The 16,106-nt window shown below is 46.5% G+C and overlaps 1 protein-coding gene across 1 annotated transcript; it reads left to right on the top strand.

Moving 5' to 3' along the window:
* Positions 1-705: 705 nt before the first annotated feature.
* Nefh (neurofilament heavy chain) lies at positions 706-10,288 on the top strand. The gene is made up of 4 exons (XM_027956055.3): positions 706-1,579; positions 3,438-3,637; positions 4,717-4,841; positions 7,886-10,288. The coding sequence occupies exons 1-4, from the start codon at positions 706-708 to the stop codon at positions 9,726-9,728; spliced, it is 3,042 nt and encodes a 1,013-aa protein (XP_027811856.3). The 3' UTR covers positions 9,729-10,288.
* Positions 10,289-16,106: the final 5,818 nt, after the last annotated feature.

Genomic DNA, 16,106 nt, shown 5'->3' with positions numbered 1-16,106 from the left:
CCAGGTCCTCCTTCCCTATTCCAGAGCCAGCTGCAGAGTTTCTTAAGTCCTCTCCCAGTGGCTGCTCTAGCAATTAGGGGAACACGGTAGGAGTCCCCTATCTATTCTCTACAGCGTACACCGTGCCCCCATTCAACTGCCTGGCTCCCTCATTATTTGGGACCCGCTACAGATTCTCTGCATCTCCTATCCCCAAGGCCTAACTATTAGGAAAACCTTGTGCTCCATCCCATGCAAGGGTCCCCTCATCCTAATGATCACAGCATATCTCAACGCTCCACCCCGAAGGCACCCACCCCCGATTCCTACCAAGTCTAATTGTTCTCCCCTATATCAGGTCCCCTCTTTTATTCTAAACACACTAGCAGGGTCTTCCCGCCCGCATTGAGGGTCCCCATTAGTACTCTCCGGAAGTCCTCCACCTCTTGCCCTGACCTCGGGAGACTCCTCAGTCGCTGCGACGATTCCCCTTCACTCCTTGCTCCCCCTGCCCCGCCCCTCTCACTGCGGCTAAGCCGGTCGGCCCCGGGCCGCGGGGGAGGAGGTGGAGAGGGCGGGGCCCGACTCCCCAGCCCCCCACTGCCAAGGGGCTGGACCCGGCCAAGGCGGCTATAAAAGAGCTGGCGTCCTGGAGCTGTCGCAGTGCCGCCCACCCCGTCCCGGCCCCGCGTTCCGGCTCTGCCGGCGGCCCGCACCTGCCTGGCCATGATGAGCTTCGGCGGCGCGGACGCGCTGCTGGGCGCCCCGTTCGCGCCGCTGCACGGAGGCGGCAGCCTGCATTATGCGCTGGCCCGGAAGGGCGGCTCGCGTTCGGCGGCCGGCTCCTCCAGCGGATTTCACTCGTGGGCTCGGACGTCCGTGAGCTCCGTGTCAGCCTCGCCCAGCCGCTTCCGTGGCGCAGGCGCCGCCTCAAGCACCGACTCGCTAGATACGCTGAGCAACGGGCCAGAGGGCTGCATGGTGGCGGCGGCTGCGGCGCGTAGCGAAAAGGAGCAGCTGCAAGCCCTCAATGACCGCTTCGCGGGCTACATCGACAAGGTGCGGCAGCTTGAGGCGCACAACCGCAGCCTGGAGGGAGAGGCTGCCGCGCTGCGACAGCAGCAGGCAGGCCGCGCAGCCATGGGTGAGCTGTACGAGCGCGAGGTGCGCGAGATGCGCGGCGCAGTGCTGCGCCTGGGCGCGGCGCGGGGCCAGCTGCGCCTTGAGCAGGAGCACCTGCTCGAGGACATCGCACACGTGCGCCAGCGCCTCGACGACGAGGCCCGGCAGCGCGAAGAGGCTGAGGCTGCGGCGCGCGCACTAGCGCGCTTCTCCCAGGAGGCCGAAGCTGCGAGAGTCGAGCTGCAGAAAAAGGCGCAGGCACTGCAGGAGGAGTGCGGCTACCTGCGACGCCACCACCAGGAGGAGGTGGGCGAGCTGCTCGGTCAGATCCAGGGTTGCGGCGCCGCGCAGGCGCAGGCGCAGGCCGAGGCGCGCGACGCCCTGAAGTGCGACGTGACGTCGGCGCTGCGTGAGATCCGCGCGCAACTCGAAGGCCATGCTGTGCAGAGCACGCTGCAGTCAGAGGAGTGGTTTCGAGGTGCGCAGGCGCGTGGGGGTTGGGGAGGGGTGCCCCTGCAGCTAGCTGCCCCCTGGGTTGACCCTAGGGCGTGCTGTTGGATTCCGTGTAGCAGAATCAGAGGGCTCACAACTCAGCTTCCCTCGCAAAGTGCATGCCCCCTACTTAAGTAACTTTCACAGGTTTCTTGTAGGACGCCACCAACTCTGGGTTCTCTTTTGGTTGCTCTCCTCCAGATTCTTTGTGCTTCCACTCTGGGGCCCCCTGGTCTGAGATTTTTGCCCATTAGGAACAAAACAAATTGTCTCTAGTTCCAAAGTAGCGCTGGCTTCTGGTCATTAGTGCATACCCTGTAAGTGCCGCCCATCTCCCTTTCCTGCACTCTTCTGGGTCTCCATTCTTCTGCCCCTACCCTAGTAGGCTCCGCCCCACTACCTGCTCCGTGCCTAATGCCCCCACCTTAATCTGCAGTGCGGGTTGAAATGGGTGGGGCATTTTCACATCCTGTCTCCCCAGGTGGGTCACCACAACCAATGACCAAGAATGGCTGAGGCTGGCCTCTTCACTATTTTAAATCCCCTCTCTTAAGCAACCTGGAACCTTCCCAAATCCCCACCACCACCCAACTCCACGTAGTCCTGAGTCAGCTGGACTGCAGCTATCCTAAAGCTGTGCCCAGCAGCTGCAGGGTGACCTTGACCAACATTAGCCCTCTCTGGTTTTCATTTCTTTTTGATTGAAAGAGCTGGGTGGACCAAATGACCTTCTCAGTCTGGAGACTTATATGATCCTAGCTGAAACTGTTTGTAAAACTGCTTTGTTCTGGGGAGAGTGCAGAGGCTTCAATGATTTTCAAATGAGTTTGCAATCCACAATAGGTTAGAATTCTCACCCACCTGGACAGATTTCTAAGTCTTTGCCAGTACTGGCAGGGAAAGCCAGGAATGCTCATTTGGATACTTGGAATATCCCATTCCTTTTCTACCCATCTGCAGTGGCAGAACCCCTCCCCCATCTCTGCAGCAAGGCCACTCCCAGAGGGGAATTCTGTTCTCTTGAATTTGCCCTTCACTCAGGCAAACCATCCCAGGGCTTGTGGTCCAGACAGCTGGCTTCTCTCCACCAAGACTCAGGCTCTCAGTGCTATTATGTGGGGATTCAGGATGTTCATTTTCAGGGGATGTAAACCAATCTAAAGGCCTCCACTGACCCCCTCAAGGTCTTCTGAGAACTAGGAGCCTGTGGGTGGCAGGGGCCAGGGTGTGGCTGCCATCAACTGGGAGGTTCCTGTGCTATGCAATGCGCAGCCAAGTTGAGGACGGAATAGAAGGGCTGACACCCAGGACCTTGGACTTGCAGTGATCTTGGACTCTGCGCAGAAGTCTGTAAGGAAGGTACCATGGCTGCATGATGACTTGATTGCTCAGAACTCTCATGCCTTCAAAGGTCACAGGCTCATTAACAAGTTCAGCCACAAGCCTCCAGCATTCAGCTCAGTTAAACCTCATGGGCAAAATTTCACATCTGAGTCTCCAGCAGTGCCGGCCCCTTGCTGGGGAGCTGGACCTGGTACTGGGACCAGAAATGAGAGCTTCCTGTCCCCTGAAGGTTGATATAAATTTCTAGGTTGAGGGAGACTGAGTCTAGTCTTTGGAACCAGATATAATCACTAGATTTGAATCCTACTCTGCCACTTACTAGCTAGGTGGCTTTAGGCTGGATCACTTGCCTTTCTCATAGCATAGAGTGAGGTAAGCATCCACCATGGTGCCTGGCACCCACTAACTCCCCAACCCATGTGTGTCACCTTCCAGATCTAGGCATTGGAACCCAAATCTAGGTGTGTCTAACCCTGTGCCCTGCTCCCTTCTCTACCTAGTGAGGCTGGACCGACTGTCAGAGGCAGCTAAAGTGAATACAGATGCCATGCGCTCAGCTCAGGAGGAGATAACTGAGTACCGGCGTCAGCTGCAGGCCAGGACCACAGAGTTGGAGGCTCTGAAAAGCACCAAGGATTCCCTGGAGAGGCAGCGCTCTGAGCTAGAGGACCGTCATCAGGCTGACATTGCATCCTACCAGGTAGACATAGGGACAAACTGCCTCTCCTGGTTGAGTGACCTGTACAAGTCACTCCCCTTCTCTGAGCAGGATGCAGTGGTTAAGACCATGGTTCTTGGAGTTAGACATACCAGGACTTTGTAGCTGTGTGACCCAGGAGAGTTTTTGGTCTGTCTGAACTTAAATTTCTTCTCCGCAGTGACAAGGTAAAGAAAGAAAAACAAAAACTAACACTTGCTTTACAGAACTTTGAAGGTTAAAAAGAGAGACAGACTTTGAAGTGCTCAGTAGGACATCCAATTAATAGTAACCTGTGTGTAGCCTGGGGAGGGCCTTGGCAGATTCCTCCAATTAAAGATAACTTTCAAAAAACAGCATATAAGTAATATATAGTGATCATAGAGTTTTAGGAAGCAGAGAAACAAATAAGAGAAAATAAAAAGTGATAATAGTTCTCTTTAAGCTGTGGCTGCAGTGGGCCTAGGGTGAGATGACAAGTTTTATCTTGTATTTAATATGCTTTTGTGTATTGTCCCTGTCATTAGATCATCAAGAACAGATGTTTTCAAGCCTTGATGATGTGGCAGGCAGGCTCTTTGGGGCACTGGGGAAGCAGTAAGGAGAAAATGCAGATAAGGCTTTGGTTCCACTGAGCATTTGCTTTTTTTTTTTTTTTAATATATATATTTTTAGTTGTAGATGGACACAATATTTTTATTTTATTTATCTTTTTGTGGTACTGAGGATTGAACCCAGGGCCTCACACATGCGAGACGAGCACTCTACTGCTGAGCCATGACCCCAGCCCCCCCACTGAGCATTTTCTAATTTTAAGAGATCTGTGAAAATTCACACATCATCTCATGACCAGGCTAGCATCTGAGACATTTCATTCTAGACCTTTCCTCAAGCTGAGATTTTTGCTTCAGATTTTTCCATGTCCACAAATGAGGACCCTGAAGCTTTGATAGGATGGGGTTTGGTCCCACTTGAGCCTTACTGGGAAGGGCAGCTTGGGCTTACACAGCCAGCCCCAGATATCCTGGTGATAAGGGATAGGCATTAACTAGAGAGTGACACATATGATCTGTCATCCCCAGGAAGCCATTCAGCAGCTGGACACTGAGCTGAGGAACACCAAGTGGGAGATGGCAGCCCAGCTCCGAGAATACCAGGACCTGCTGAATGTCAAGATGGCTCTGGATATTGAGATTGCTGCTTATAGGTGAGTTGGGCCAGGAGCTGCTGAATGGCAGAGAGCCCTTGTGTTTTAGGTGAAACCTTGGGTTTCAAGTTCTATTTAGGCAACATGGCTGTTTAAAGACAGAAGCCATTTTTTAAAAATTTTGATAATATGAATGACATAATATTTGCCAATTAACCATCTTAAATATCAGTTGTATTAAGTACATTTGCACTGTTGTATAACCCTATCACTATCCATCTCCAAAACTGTTTTTTATCATCTTGAACTCAAACTTCATCCCCTGTTCTCTCCTTTCCTTAGCCCCTAGTAACCCTAGTAACCCCTAGTACCACCAGTCTACCCCTCTGAGAGGCAGAAATCTTTTTTTTTTTTTTTTTTTTTTTTTTTTTTAGTGGTACTGGGGATTGAGTCCAGGGGTGCTTAACTACTGAGCCACATCTCCAGTCCTTTTTTATATATTTTATCTAAAGGTCTCTCTGAGTTGCTTAAGGCCTCTTTAAGTTGCTGTGGTTGGCTTTGAATTTGAGATTTTCCTGCCTCAGCCTCCCGCCGCTGTGATTACAGGTGTGTGCCACCATGTCTGGCAAAGGCAGAAATCCCGACAGTGACTTAAGGAGTTAAAACTCTTCTTTTCTTCAAATCCAGTCAGCCAGAGGCCTGCTCTGGAGAGAAATAGATACTTAAATTGTCAGAGGCTTTTACAACTCTATCCTTTAGAATTTCTTTCTTTCTTTTTCTCTTTTTGGTACTACAAATTGAATCCAGGGTACTTTACCACTGAACCACACCCCCAGCCTTTTAAAATTTTTTATTTTGAGACAGGGTCTCACTAAGTTACTTAGAGCCTCATTAATACTAAGTCTGGCTTTGAATTTACAACCCTCCTGTCTCAGCCTCCTGAGTCTCTGGGATTGTAGGCACATGCAACTACACCTAGTTCCTTTAGAGTTCCTTTGGTTTCTAAGCGTTCATTTCTTGGAGAAGTAAAATGGAGATGATAATAACAGGATCCATATCATGGGTTGTTGGGTGAGCTAATCCTATTAAACTAATCGAAGTAATACATGTACATGGTAATCACCCTTACTTAGTAAGGGTGGCTCTGAGAAAGCCAGTCCCCCTGGATGAGCCCTTCTGGTTTAGCAGGTCTGAGGAACAGGGCTGACCCCCATGAGGACCTTTCCTAGTTGCAGACTGATGACTTTTGACTTTCCATCTGTTGACTTTACTTTTTTTTCCCCTGAGGTGCTGGGGATTGACCTAGGGCCTTGTGCATGTGAGGCAAGCACTCTTCCGACTGAGCTATATCCCCTCAACCCCCACCTGTTGACTTTATTTAGTCTATAATTCGCCCTCCATGCTAGGGATTGAATCTAAAGTTACATTACCACTGAGCTACACCCCCAACCCTTTTTTATTTTGAAACAGGGTCTTGCTAAGTTGCCCAGGTTTGGCCTCAAACTTGTGATCCTCCTGCTTCAGCCTCTCCAGTAGCTGGGATTACAGACATGTGCCACAACCCCTGGCTCTAATCTCTAATCTTGCTATTCAAAGTGTGGTTCATGAATTAGCAGAATCAATGTTGTCTAGTACCTAGTTAGACTTAGGCCTTGTCCTTGGCTACTGGATCAGGATTTGCATTTGGCTCCTAGGTGATTTGTGTGCTGTTAACTTTGGGAAGTACCAGGGGCTAGGGTTGTGACTCAGTGGTAGAGCGCTTGCCTAGCATGTGCAAGGCCCTGGGTTCAAGTCTCAGCAATATATAAATAAATAAAATAAAGGTCCATTTACAACTAAAATAAATACATGTTTTTTAAAAATTGGGAAGCACCAGTCTGTAGGGGTTACCCCTACATTCACTGTAAGGCAAGCACTCTGCTAAATCCTTTTTATTCACTGTTTGACTGAAACAACCCTCTGAAGTAGGAACTCTTATGATCCTTTTTTTTTTTTTTTTTGGTTAATTATATATTTTTTAGTTGTTGATAGACCTTTATTTTATTTATTTATACATGGTGCTGAGAATCGAACCCAGTGCCTCATTAATGCCAGGCAAGTGCGCTACTGCTGAGCCCCAGCCCCAGCCCAAATGATCTTCTTTTTATCAATAAGGAAATTGAACCCTTAAGAGCTTGAATGACTTGGCCAACGTCACTATCTAGTTAGTAGCAAAGCCAACAGGAGGAACTGTTTCTACTACCCTCTTTCTAAAACCTAAAGGATAATGATAAAGAGTGACAGGAAAAATTCAAATGACAATATTGTAAGACCTCTTAAACTAAATTTATCAATGTGGAATTGCTTGCTTCCTGCTCTCTCTTTCTCTCTCTGTCCTTTATTTATTATTATTATTATCATCATTATTTTTGCAGTACTGGTGATCAAACCCAGGACTAGGCAAGTATTCTGTTGCTGAGATCCACCAGTTTTACCACTTTTGTTTATGTAGGAGCTCTCTATTATGGACCATTCTTCAGGTGTGGAAAGGGGAGTTGTTTAATTTCACAAATTGCAGTGTCCACTGCATTAAGTAAGAACAACCCCATAGGAGTATAGGTCTAGAGGTCACTTGGATGATGTGCTGAATGACTTTCTCCATTCTCCAAAGTGTTTATTTCTGGAGGTGTCACTCAGGGGTAGAGTGCATGCTAAGTATGTGCAAGGCTCTGGGTTTGATCCCTAGCACCTAAATAAATAAACTAACTACTAATAAAAAGGAATAAAAATGTCAAGCACAGTGGCACACACTGATAAGCCCAGCAACTTGGAAGGCTGAGGCAGGAGGATTTCAAATTCAAAGTCAGTGTGGATAACTTAGTGAGACCTTGTCTCAAAATAAAGCTGAAATGTAGATGTAGCTGAGTGGTAAAGCAGCCACAGACTCAATCCTTATTACCGTGCCCCCACCCCCCTCAAAAAAACTATCATTCATTCATGTTCCTTCCCTCACCAAAGTTCATGTCATTGGATGCCATGGAGCTTCAGGATACCCTAGGAGGACCCCAGACCAACAAATCTGCTCTGAGTTAATAGAGTAATATGTTCCACTATCCATTTTGCAGAAAACTTCTGGAAGGTGAAGAGTGTCGGATCGGCTTTGGCCCAAGTCCTTTCTCTCTTCCAGAGGCACTCCCGAAAATTCCCTCCATATCCACTCACATAAAAGTCAAAAGTGAAGAGAAGATCAAGGTGGTAGAAAAGTCAGAGAAGGAAACTGTGATTGTGGAGGAACAGACAGAAGAGACCCAAGTAACTGAAGAAGTGACGGAAGAAGAGGAGAAAGAGGCCAAAGAGGAGGAAGGCAAGGAAGAAAAAGAGGGAGAAGAGGAAGAAGCAGAAGAGGGAAAAGAAGAAGCAGAGTCTCCCTCAGCAGAAGAGGCTGCATCCCCAGAAAAGGAAACCAAGTCCCCTGTGAAGGAAGAAGCCAAGTCACCAGCTGAGGAAAAGTCCCCAGTGAAAGACGAGGCCAAGTCCCCAGCCAAGGAAGAGGCTAAGTCACCAATCGAGGCCAAGTCTCCAGAGAAGGCCAAGTCCCCCGTGAAAGATGAAGCAAAATCACCAGCTGAGGTCAAGTCTCCTGAGAAGGCCAAGTCCCCAGTGAAGGAAGAAGCAAAGTCACCAGCTGAGGCCAAGTCCCCAGTAAAAGAAGAGGCAAAATCACCAGCTGAGGTCAAGTCTCCTGAGAAGGCCAAGTCCCCAGTGAAGGAAGAAGCGAAGTCCCCAGAGAAAGCCAAGTCCCCAGTGAAGGAAGAAACAAAGTCCCCTGAGAAGGCCAAGTCGCCAGTGAAGGAAGAGGCCAAGTCTCCAGTTGAGGTAAAATCCCCTGAAAAGGCCAAGTCCCCAGTGAAAGAAGAAGCAAAGTCCCCAGAGAAAGCCAAGTCACCAGTGAAGGAGGAGGTGAAGTCCCCAGAGAAAGCCAAGTCCCCAGTGAAGGAAGAAGCAAAGTCCCCAGAGAAAGCAAAGTCCCCAGCGAAGGAAGAAGCCAAGTCCCCAGCGAAGGAAGAAGCAAAGTCCCCAGAGAAAGCCAAGTCCCCAGCGAAGGAAGAAGCAAAGTCCCCAGAGAAAGCCAAGTCCCCAGTGAAGGAAGAAGCAAAGTCCCCAGAGAAGGCCAAGACTCTAGATGTAAAGTCTCCAGAAGCCAAGACTCCAGTGAAGGAGGAAGCACGGTCCCCTCCAGACACCAGATCCCCTGACAAGGCCAAAAGCCCTGTCAAGGAGGAGGCCAAATCCCCAGAGAAGGTCAAATCCCCTGAGAAGGAGGTCCCAAAGAAAGAAGAGGTGAAATCACCCGTGAAGGAGGAGGAGAAACCCAAAGAGTCCCCAAAGAAGGCAGAAGAGAAGGCTCCAGCCACACCCAAAACTGAGGAGAAGGACAGCAAGAAAGGCGAGGCTCTCAAGAAGGAGGCTCCAAAGCCCGAGGTGGAGGCCAAGAAGGAAGCTGCTGTCGAGAAGCCCAAAGAATCCAAAGTTGAGGCCAAGAAGGAAGAGACAGAGGATAAGAAGAAAGCAGCGACCCCGGAGAAGGAGGCTCCTGCCAAGGCGGAGGTGAAGGAAGAAGCTAAACCCAAAGACAAGACTGAGGTACCCAAGAAGGAAGCCGAACCCAGCAAACCAGCAGAGAAGGAACCAGAAAAGCCAAAGAAAGAAGAGGCAGCAGCAGTACCCGAAAAGAAAGACACCAAGGAGGAGAAGGCCGCAGAGGCCAAGAAGCCAGAGGAGAAACCCAAAACGGAGGCCAAGGCCAAGGAGGACGACAAGGGTGTCTCCAAGGAGCCCAGCAAGGAGGCCCCCACACCCAGCAAACCCAAGACGGAAAAGGCTGAAAAATCCTCTAGCACGGACCAAAAAGACAGCAAGCCTGCAGAGAAGGCCACAGAGGACAAGGCCACCAAGGGGGAAAAGTAAGGCAGTAAGAAAGGAACCCCAGAGCAGCCAAAGAAACTTAGGAGGGTCCCAGAACTCAAGGGTCAGTCTAATGAATTTTCATTTTTTTTCCTCCCTTTTTGTTCTATAAGAAAAAAAACATGCTTTGATGTCGGGCCTTCCTTCACCAAACAGGATTTTCTGTTAACAATATGGTAGCAAGAGAGGGCACTCCCAGTTCCTGACCCCCTCCCCACCCCGTGTCCCAAACCCTCTCCAGGCGATGGACAACTATGTTATGATAGCTTATGTAGCCGAATGTGATAATATGCCGAATGCTACACGTAAACACTTGACTACAAAAACTGCCCCCCTCCTCTCCAAATAAGTGCATTTACTTCCTGTATGTACTGACAGATGACCGCAATAATGAATGAGCAGTTAGAAACACATTATGCTTGAGATGTCTTAACCTATTCCCGAATGCCTTCTGTTTTCCAAAGGAGTGGTCAAGCCCTTGCCCAGCACTCTCTTATTCTGCAAGAGCAGGAGCCCATGAGGCTGGGCACTGGCCACTGAATCACAACAGGGCGCACTTTCCACTGGAGTCCACTTTCAATTGCTTCTGTGCAATAAAACCAAGTGCTTCTAAAATGAAAATGTGGTTGTTGTTATTTATTTTGTTCACCTGGGAAGGCTCAGGGCAGGACATGGGAGGTCCAGGTGCACACTTAACTCTGCATGGGGACTGAATGAGCATCAGAATTCTCTTGTGACTCTGGGGTGATTTGCACTGCCCTCTCTGGGGCTATTTCCTGGGCACAAACCACATACCACATATATATGCTGGGTGCTTTATTTTTATGATTTGTGGACTGGTAGCCTGGGGAATGTTTTTTTTTTTTTTTTTTTTTAATGTGGGGTGGGTACTGGGGATTGAATTCAGGGGCACTCTACCACTGAGCGACAGCCTCAGCCCTATTTTGTATTTATTTAGAGACAGGGTCTCACTGAGTTGCTTAGTGCCTTGCTTTTGCTGAGGCTGGCTTTGAATTCACAATCCTCCTGCCTCAGCCTCCTGAGCCGCTGGGATTATAGGTGTGCGCCACTACACCTGGCCTGGGACATGGTTTCTGAGCATAGTCCATAGACCATCTTTAGCAGCATCACCTGGGAACTCTGTAAACTTGGAGATGCTTTGACTCCATCCTAGGCTATTGAATCACAATTTGAGAGGAAAGCCTGGGAAAGTGCCTATTTACCAACTCCCAGTTGATTCCAGTACATACCAATGTGGGTCTAGGAAGACTGGACTGTTTATAGGCTCTGCATGCTAGGTGGGAGGAACCTTACCATGCGGGGCTATATGTAGGTATGTAGTGCAAACTACAGTGACCACTTCTTTAGGAATAATTTATCAATAGTCATCTGATTGACCTCCAATGTGCTTCTCTGGACATGAATTTGTGGTCCTCTTCTAGATTCACAGGTGTCTTTTTACTGTTAAATCATTGTGCAGTTTTTAATTTCAGGCCTTTTTACTAGACACCTTTCCAGGAATTGCTTCTGCCCCTTCCTCAGCCAGTTGGTTTTTAGGGAGCCTCTATATTTCAAATTTCTCTGTATCACTGGTCACTGATGATTGATCCAAGGATGGCCACCTGAGCCAATGAGAGCTCTTTCTTGGGGTTTTGAACTTGGGATCAGAGTAGCTGGGAGTCGTCTGGTTGTGGAAGGCAGTCAATTGGGAATCAGGAGCTGTGAGTAGCCATGTTTCTAGCCTTGTGGTAAAGCTAGTCAAAGCAAGTTAGAGACAAGGTTCCTAGAAAGCCATAGTAGGTTTCATGACCTTTCCATAGATTGTTGGCCATTACTTGTGCCAAGAAATCTCCCTCTGCCAAATCATTTGAGTTATAGCTCTGTCATTTGCAACCATAAGAGTTCTGAATAGGATAGTGACTAAAAGGAATGGTTGTTGGTACGCTAGAAACCAGGGGTGATCTCTCAGGGAACAAGCAAATAACCTCTTTAAAATACTATCCATGGTCAACTCTTTGTATCAGGGTCCTCATGTCACCTTTGGTACCCATTTTCCATCTGTGAAAAGGTCTGAAGTGCACTTTAGACAGTTTAGGGTGGTCACATTTAAACAAAGGGGTGCTTAAATGTTTAAATGCCACTTTAGAAGTGGTTTTGATTTGCTTTTGCTCCAAGTTACCAAACATGCCCAAGCACTCCACAAAACCCTAAGCATTAATTTAAAAAAAAATTTTTTTGTAGTTGTAGATGGACAGAATGCCTTAATTTTACTTATCTTTATGTGGTGCTAAGGATCAAACCCAGTGGTTCACATGTGCTAGGCCAGTGCTCTGCCACTGAGCTACAGCCCCAGCCCCTAAGCATTAATTTTTTGAGCAGCTCTGTCCTAGAGAAATCAAACAGACCTCCTTAGGTCCTAGCACACAGCTATAGCATCTGAATATCAAGCTGGTATCCTGGAACCCAGGAAATATCTTCACGTGTCTTATCTGAAAAATGTTACAGTTGTCTGAGTACCCCCAATTGCTTATAATAACAAATTATCGTTTTTTGAGATAACCATGTTTTTACATAAATTCTCTCTAATCCACATGGGCAGTTTCCAAGATAGATTTTCTTTAATTTTTTTAGTTGTCAGTGGGCTTTTATTTTGTTTATTTATATGTGACTCTGAGAATCAAACCCAGTGTCTCACACATGCTAAGCAAGCACTCTGCTACTGAGCCACAACCTCAGCCCCTCCAAGGTAGATATTTTGATGCCTATTATAAAAGTAAGAAAACAGGTGAGGTGGTTTGCCCAAAGCTTGTAAGTGGAGCCAGGATTTGAACCCAAACTCTCCCAGTTTGCCTGGGATAGAGCAGTTTCCTAGGACATACAATTTTTAATGTTAAATCCAGGAATGTCTTAGACAAACGGGGATGAGTCTTCCCACCCCAATGTTTGGGCAACCACTTCAGCACATTTCAAAATATTGCCAGTGACAAAATCTGACATCTGGATTCAAGAGCTGCAGGGAAGTCAGTGGGTCACCATCTTGGTTCTTGGCTCTGTTTATCTCAATGTTGGCTTCTGTGATAGGCATCTTCTAAAATAGCTCCAGTGATCCCCATCTCATGGTATTCATGCTCTTGTCATCCTCTCCCCTCGAATGTGAGCCTGACTTTGTGACTTGCCTCTAATGGTGAGACAGTATCAAAGGATGGGATGTCATTTCTGAGAGTAGGTTACAAAAGCATTCTGGCTTTTTTTTTTTAATAGAATTTTTAAAAAATATTTTTAGTTGTTGATGGACTTTATTGTCTTTATTTTTATGTGTTGCTGAGGATCGAACCCAGTGCCTCATGCATGCTAGGTGAGCACACTACCACTGAGCCACAACCCCAGCCTGCATTCTGGCTTGTTTTTGTCTTTTTTTGGAACTGGGGGTCGAACCCAGGGCTTTGTGAATGCAAGGCAGACGCTTTGCCACTGAACTACATCCCAGATCTCTGGCTTATTTTGAAGGCTTTTTCATTTGATCCTTCTGATGGAAATCAACTTCCTTGTTGTGAGCTGCTCCAAGGAGAGGCCCACATGGCAAGGAATTGAAAGAAGTCTTGGCCAAAAGTCAGTGAGGACCTGAAGGTCTCTGTCCAACAAGGAACTAAATTCTACTAGAAACCATGTGAAGCCAGGTACAGTGGTGCATACCTGTAATTCTAGTGGCTTGGGAGGCTCAGGCAGGAGGATTGTGAGTTCAAAGCCAGCTTCAGTAATTTAGCAAGGACCTAAGTAACTTAGTGAGAACCTGTCTCTAAATAAAGAAAAAGGGGGCTGGGATTATAGCTCAGTAGTAGAGGCTTGCCTAGCATGTGTGAGGCACTGTGTTCAGCACTATGTAAAAATAAATAAATAAAGTTTAAAAATATATATTCATATACATATACATATATACATATATATATACACATATATATGTGTGTGTGTGTATATATATATATATATATATATATATATATATATATATGGGCTGGGGATGTGACTCAGTGGTTAAGTGCCTCTGGGTTCAATCCCTGGTACCCCACCCCCCAAAAAAGGAAAAGAAAATGTAAGTGTAGAAGCAGATCCTCCCCAATTGACTCATGAGACTGCAGCCCTAGAAACCACCCTGATTGCAGCCATGTGAGACATTAAGGATGAGCCACCCAGCTAAGCTGCATTTGAGTAAATAAATGTTTATTATTTTGAAGTCACCAAGCCTTGGGATAATTTGTTACACAAAAATAGGTAATATAGCTTCTCTCTCAGGGAGGCCTTCTCTACATGAAGATTCTCAGTACCTAGGGGCTTGCACCATTCTAGGTACAAATCAGAGGAGAGAGATTCTGCACCCACCAGTTGAAACCATAGTCTGGGGCTGCCGTTGTGGCTCAGCGGTAGAGTGCTCACCTCACGTGCAAGGCCTTGGGTTCAATCCTCAGCCCCACATAAAAATAAATAAATAAAGGTATTATGTTCAACTACAACTAAATAATAAAAAAGAAAAAAGAAACCATAATCTGAGAAGTGATCTGATTGTATGACTGGGTCATATGCCCAAACTGAAATTAATCACTGTGGCCAGGGAGGATGGAACACACTGATTGAACTTCATAGGTCACATGCCAAGCTGTAGACCCAAGGATGGAGTCAGCCCATCTAAATCACATAAACAGGACCTGATATTTCAAAACCTAGGGTAAGAGAGGATCCTAAAAGCTTCCAGAGAGACAGAGTGGGTTGTTAGGGTGGACCATTTAGAAATCTGTACTAATAAGCTACTGTGGTACATGCCTGTTATTCCAGCGGCCCAGGAGGCTGAGACAGGAGAATGGAAAATTCAAAGTCAGTGTCAGCAACTTAGTGAGGTGTGCTGAGCAACTCAGTGAGACCCTGTCTCTAAATAAAATATAGAGTAGGGCAGGGGATGTGGCTCAGTGGTAAAATGCCCCTAAGTTCAATCCCCAATACCCACCCCCCAAAATAAGTAGTAGTCTATACTGATAAACAAAGTGTAAGAGTAGAAAAAGGATAATTTCAGGCATACAAAGTCTCAAAAATTTACTTCCTATAAATTACTTGGGGACGTGCTCCAACAAAAGAACATAAATCATAGGCTGGGAATGTAGCTTTGTAGTAGTAGAGTGCTTCCCCAGCAGGTGTGATGCCCTGCATTCAATATCCAGAACTATGAAAAAAAACAAAAACAACAACAAAAAAAAAACAAAAACCCACATATCAAGAAACAGAATCTCTAGCAATACAGAAAACAAGGACAGTAGTCTGGGAATGTAGCTCAGTAGTAAAGTGCTTGCTTAGCATGCATGAGGCCCTGGGCTTGATCCACGGCTATACACATACACAGACTACAACCAAGAAGAGAGAGGTAGGGACTCTCTGACTCTCTGGAATAATAACAAAGAAGTGTTGAAGGACAAGAGCTGTGCAGTTCCTATTTATCCAGACTAGGGTGGGTGTATAGGAAGAAGGAGAGTTCCAAGGGGAAAAAAATTGAACTGATAAATTATTTGACTTGATTGACTAGGTGCAAAATTGAATTGAAGGCCTTTCACTGAAGCTTTTGGAGATTTTAGGAAGATTTAGTCAAGTTCAAAAACAAAACAGACAATAAAAGCAAGGCAATTATCAACTTCAGGACAATCAAAAAACCATGTATAAAAGGAAGTATAATTATGATACACTAGCCAATTTAAAGATCACAACATTTACATAATACATCATGAAAGCAATTAATTTGGATTAAACAAAAAAGTACGATAAATATATAAGAAGTATGAGTAAAGGAGAAGGGGTGTAAGTGATTGATCAAAAATATTTCTGTGTGAGTCCCTGAGTTTAATCCCCCAACACCACCACCATGACAACAACAAATCACTCATCTCTCCTAATAGAAAGTTTAAGGGAAAAGCTCAAGTTAATAAATCAAAGAAAAGATGTAGAACCAGGCACAATGGTGCTGCCTGTAATCCCAGCTACTAGGGAGGCTGAGACAAGAAGATCCTAAGTGTAAGGTCAGCCTGGGCAACTTTGCAAAACCCTGTCTCAAAATAAAAAAGGTCTGAGGATAGAGCCCAATGGTAAAGGATTTGCCTTTACATGTGCAATGCCCTGGGTTCAATCCCCAGTACTGGGGGAAAAAAAAACAAACAAACTAGGAATAATTTTTTTTAAAGTATTTGTTTTTTAGTTGTTAATGGACCTTTATTTTATTCATTTATTTATACACAGTGCTGAGAATTGACCCAGTGCCTCACACATGGAAGGCAAGTGCTCTACCACTGAGCCACAACCCCAGCCCCAAAACTAGGAATAAATTTAACAAAGGAGGCAAAAGACTCC

Source organism: Marmota flaviventris, chromosome 1, assembly GCF_047511675.1.
Source record: "Marmota flaviventris isolate mMarFla1 chromosome 1, mMarFla1.hap1, whole genome shotgun sequence".
NCBI classification, from domain to species: Eukaryota; Metazoa; Chordata; class Mammalia; order Rodentia; family Sciuridae; genus Marmota; species Marmota flaviventris.
The sequence above is the reverse complement of the archived record's forward strand: the minus strand, read 5'-3'. Positions and strand labels throughout refer to the sequence as shown.

Excerpts from the sequence above, each read along its gene's own strand:
- Nefh (XM_027956055.3), top strand. The coding sequence starts at position 706 with ATGATGAGCTTCGGCGGCGCGGACGCGCTGCTGGGCGCCCCGTTCGCG. Across the intron at positions 3,638-4,716 it reads CTGACATTGCATCCTACCAG|GAAGCCATTCAGCAGCTGGA; the intron begins GTAGACATAGGG and ends TGTCATCCCCAG. Across the intron at positions 4,842-7,885 it reads ATTGAGATTGCTGCTTATAG|AAAACTTCTGGAAGGTGAAG; the intron begins GTGAGTTGGGCC and ends TCCATTTTGCAG.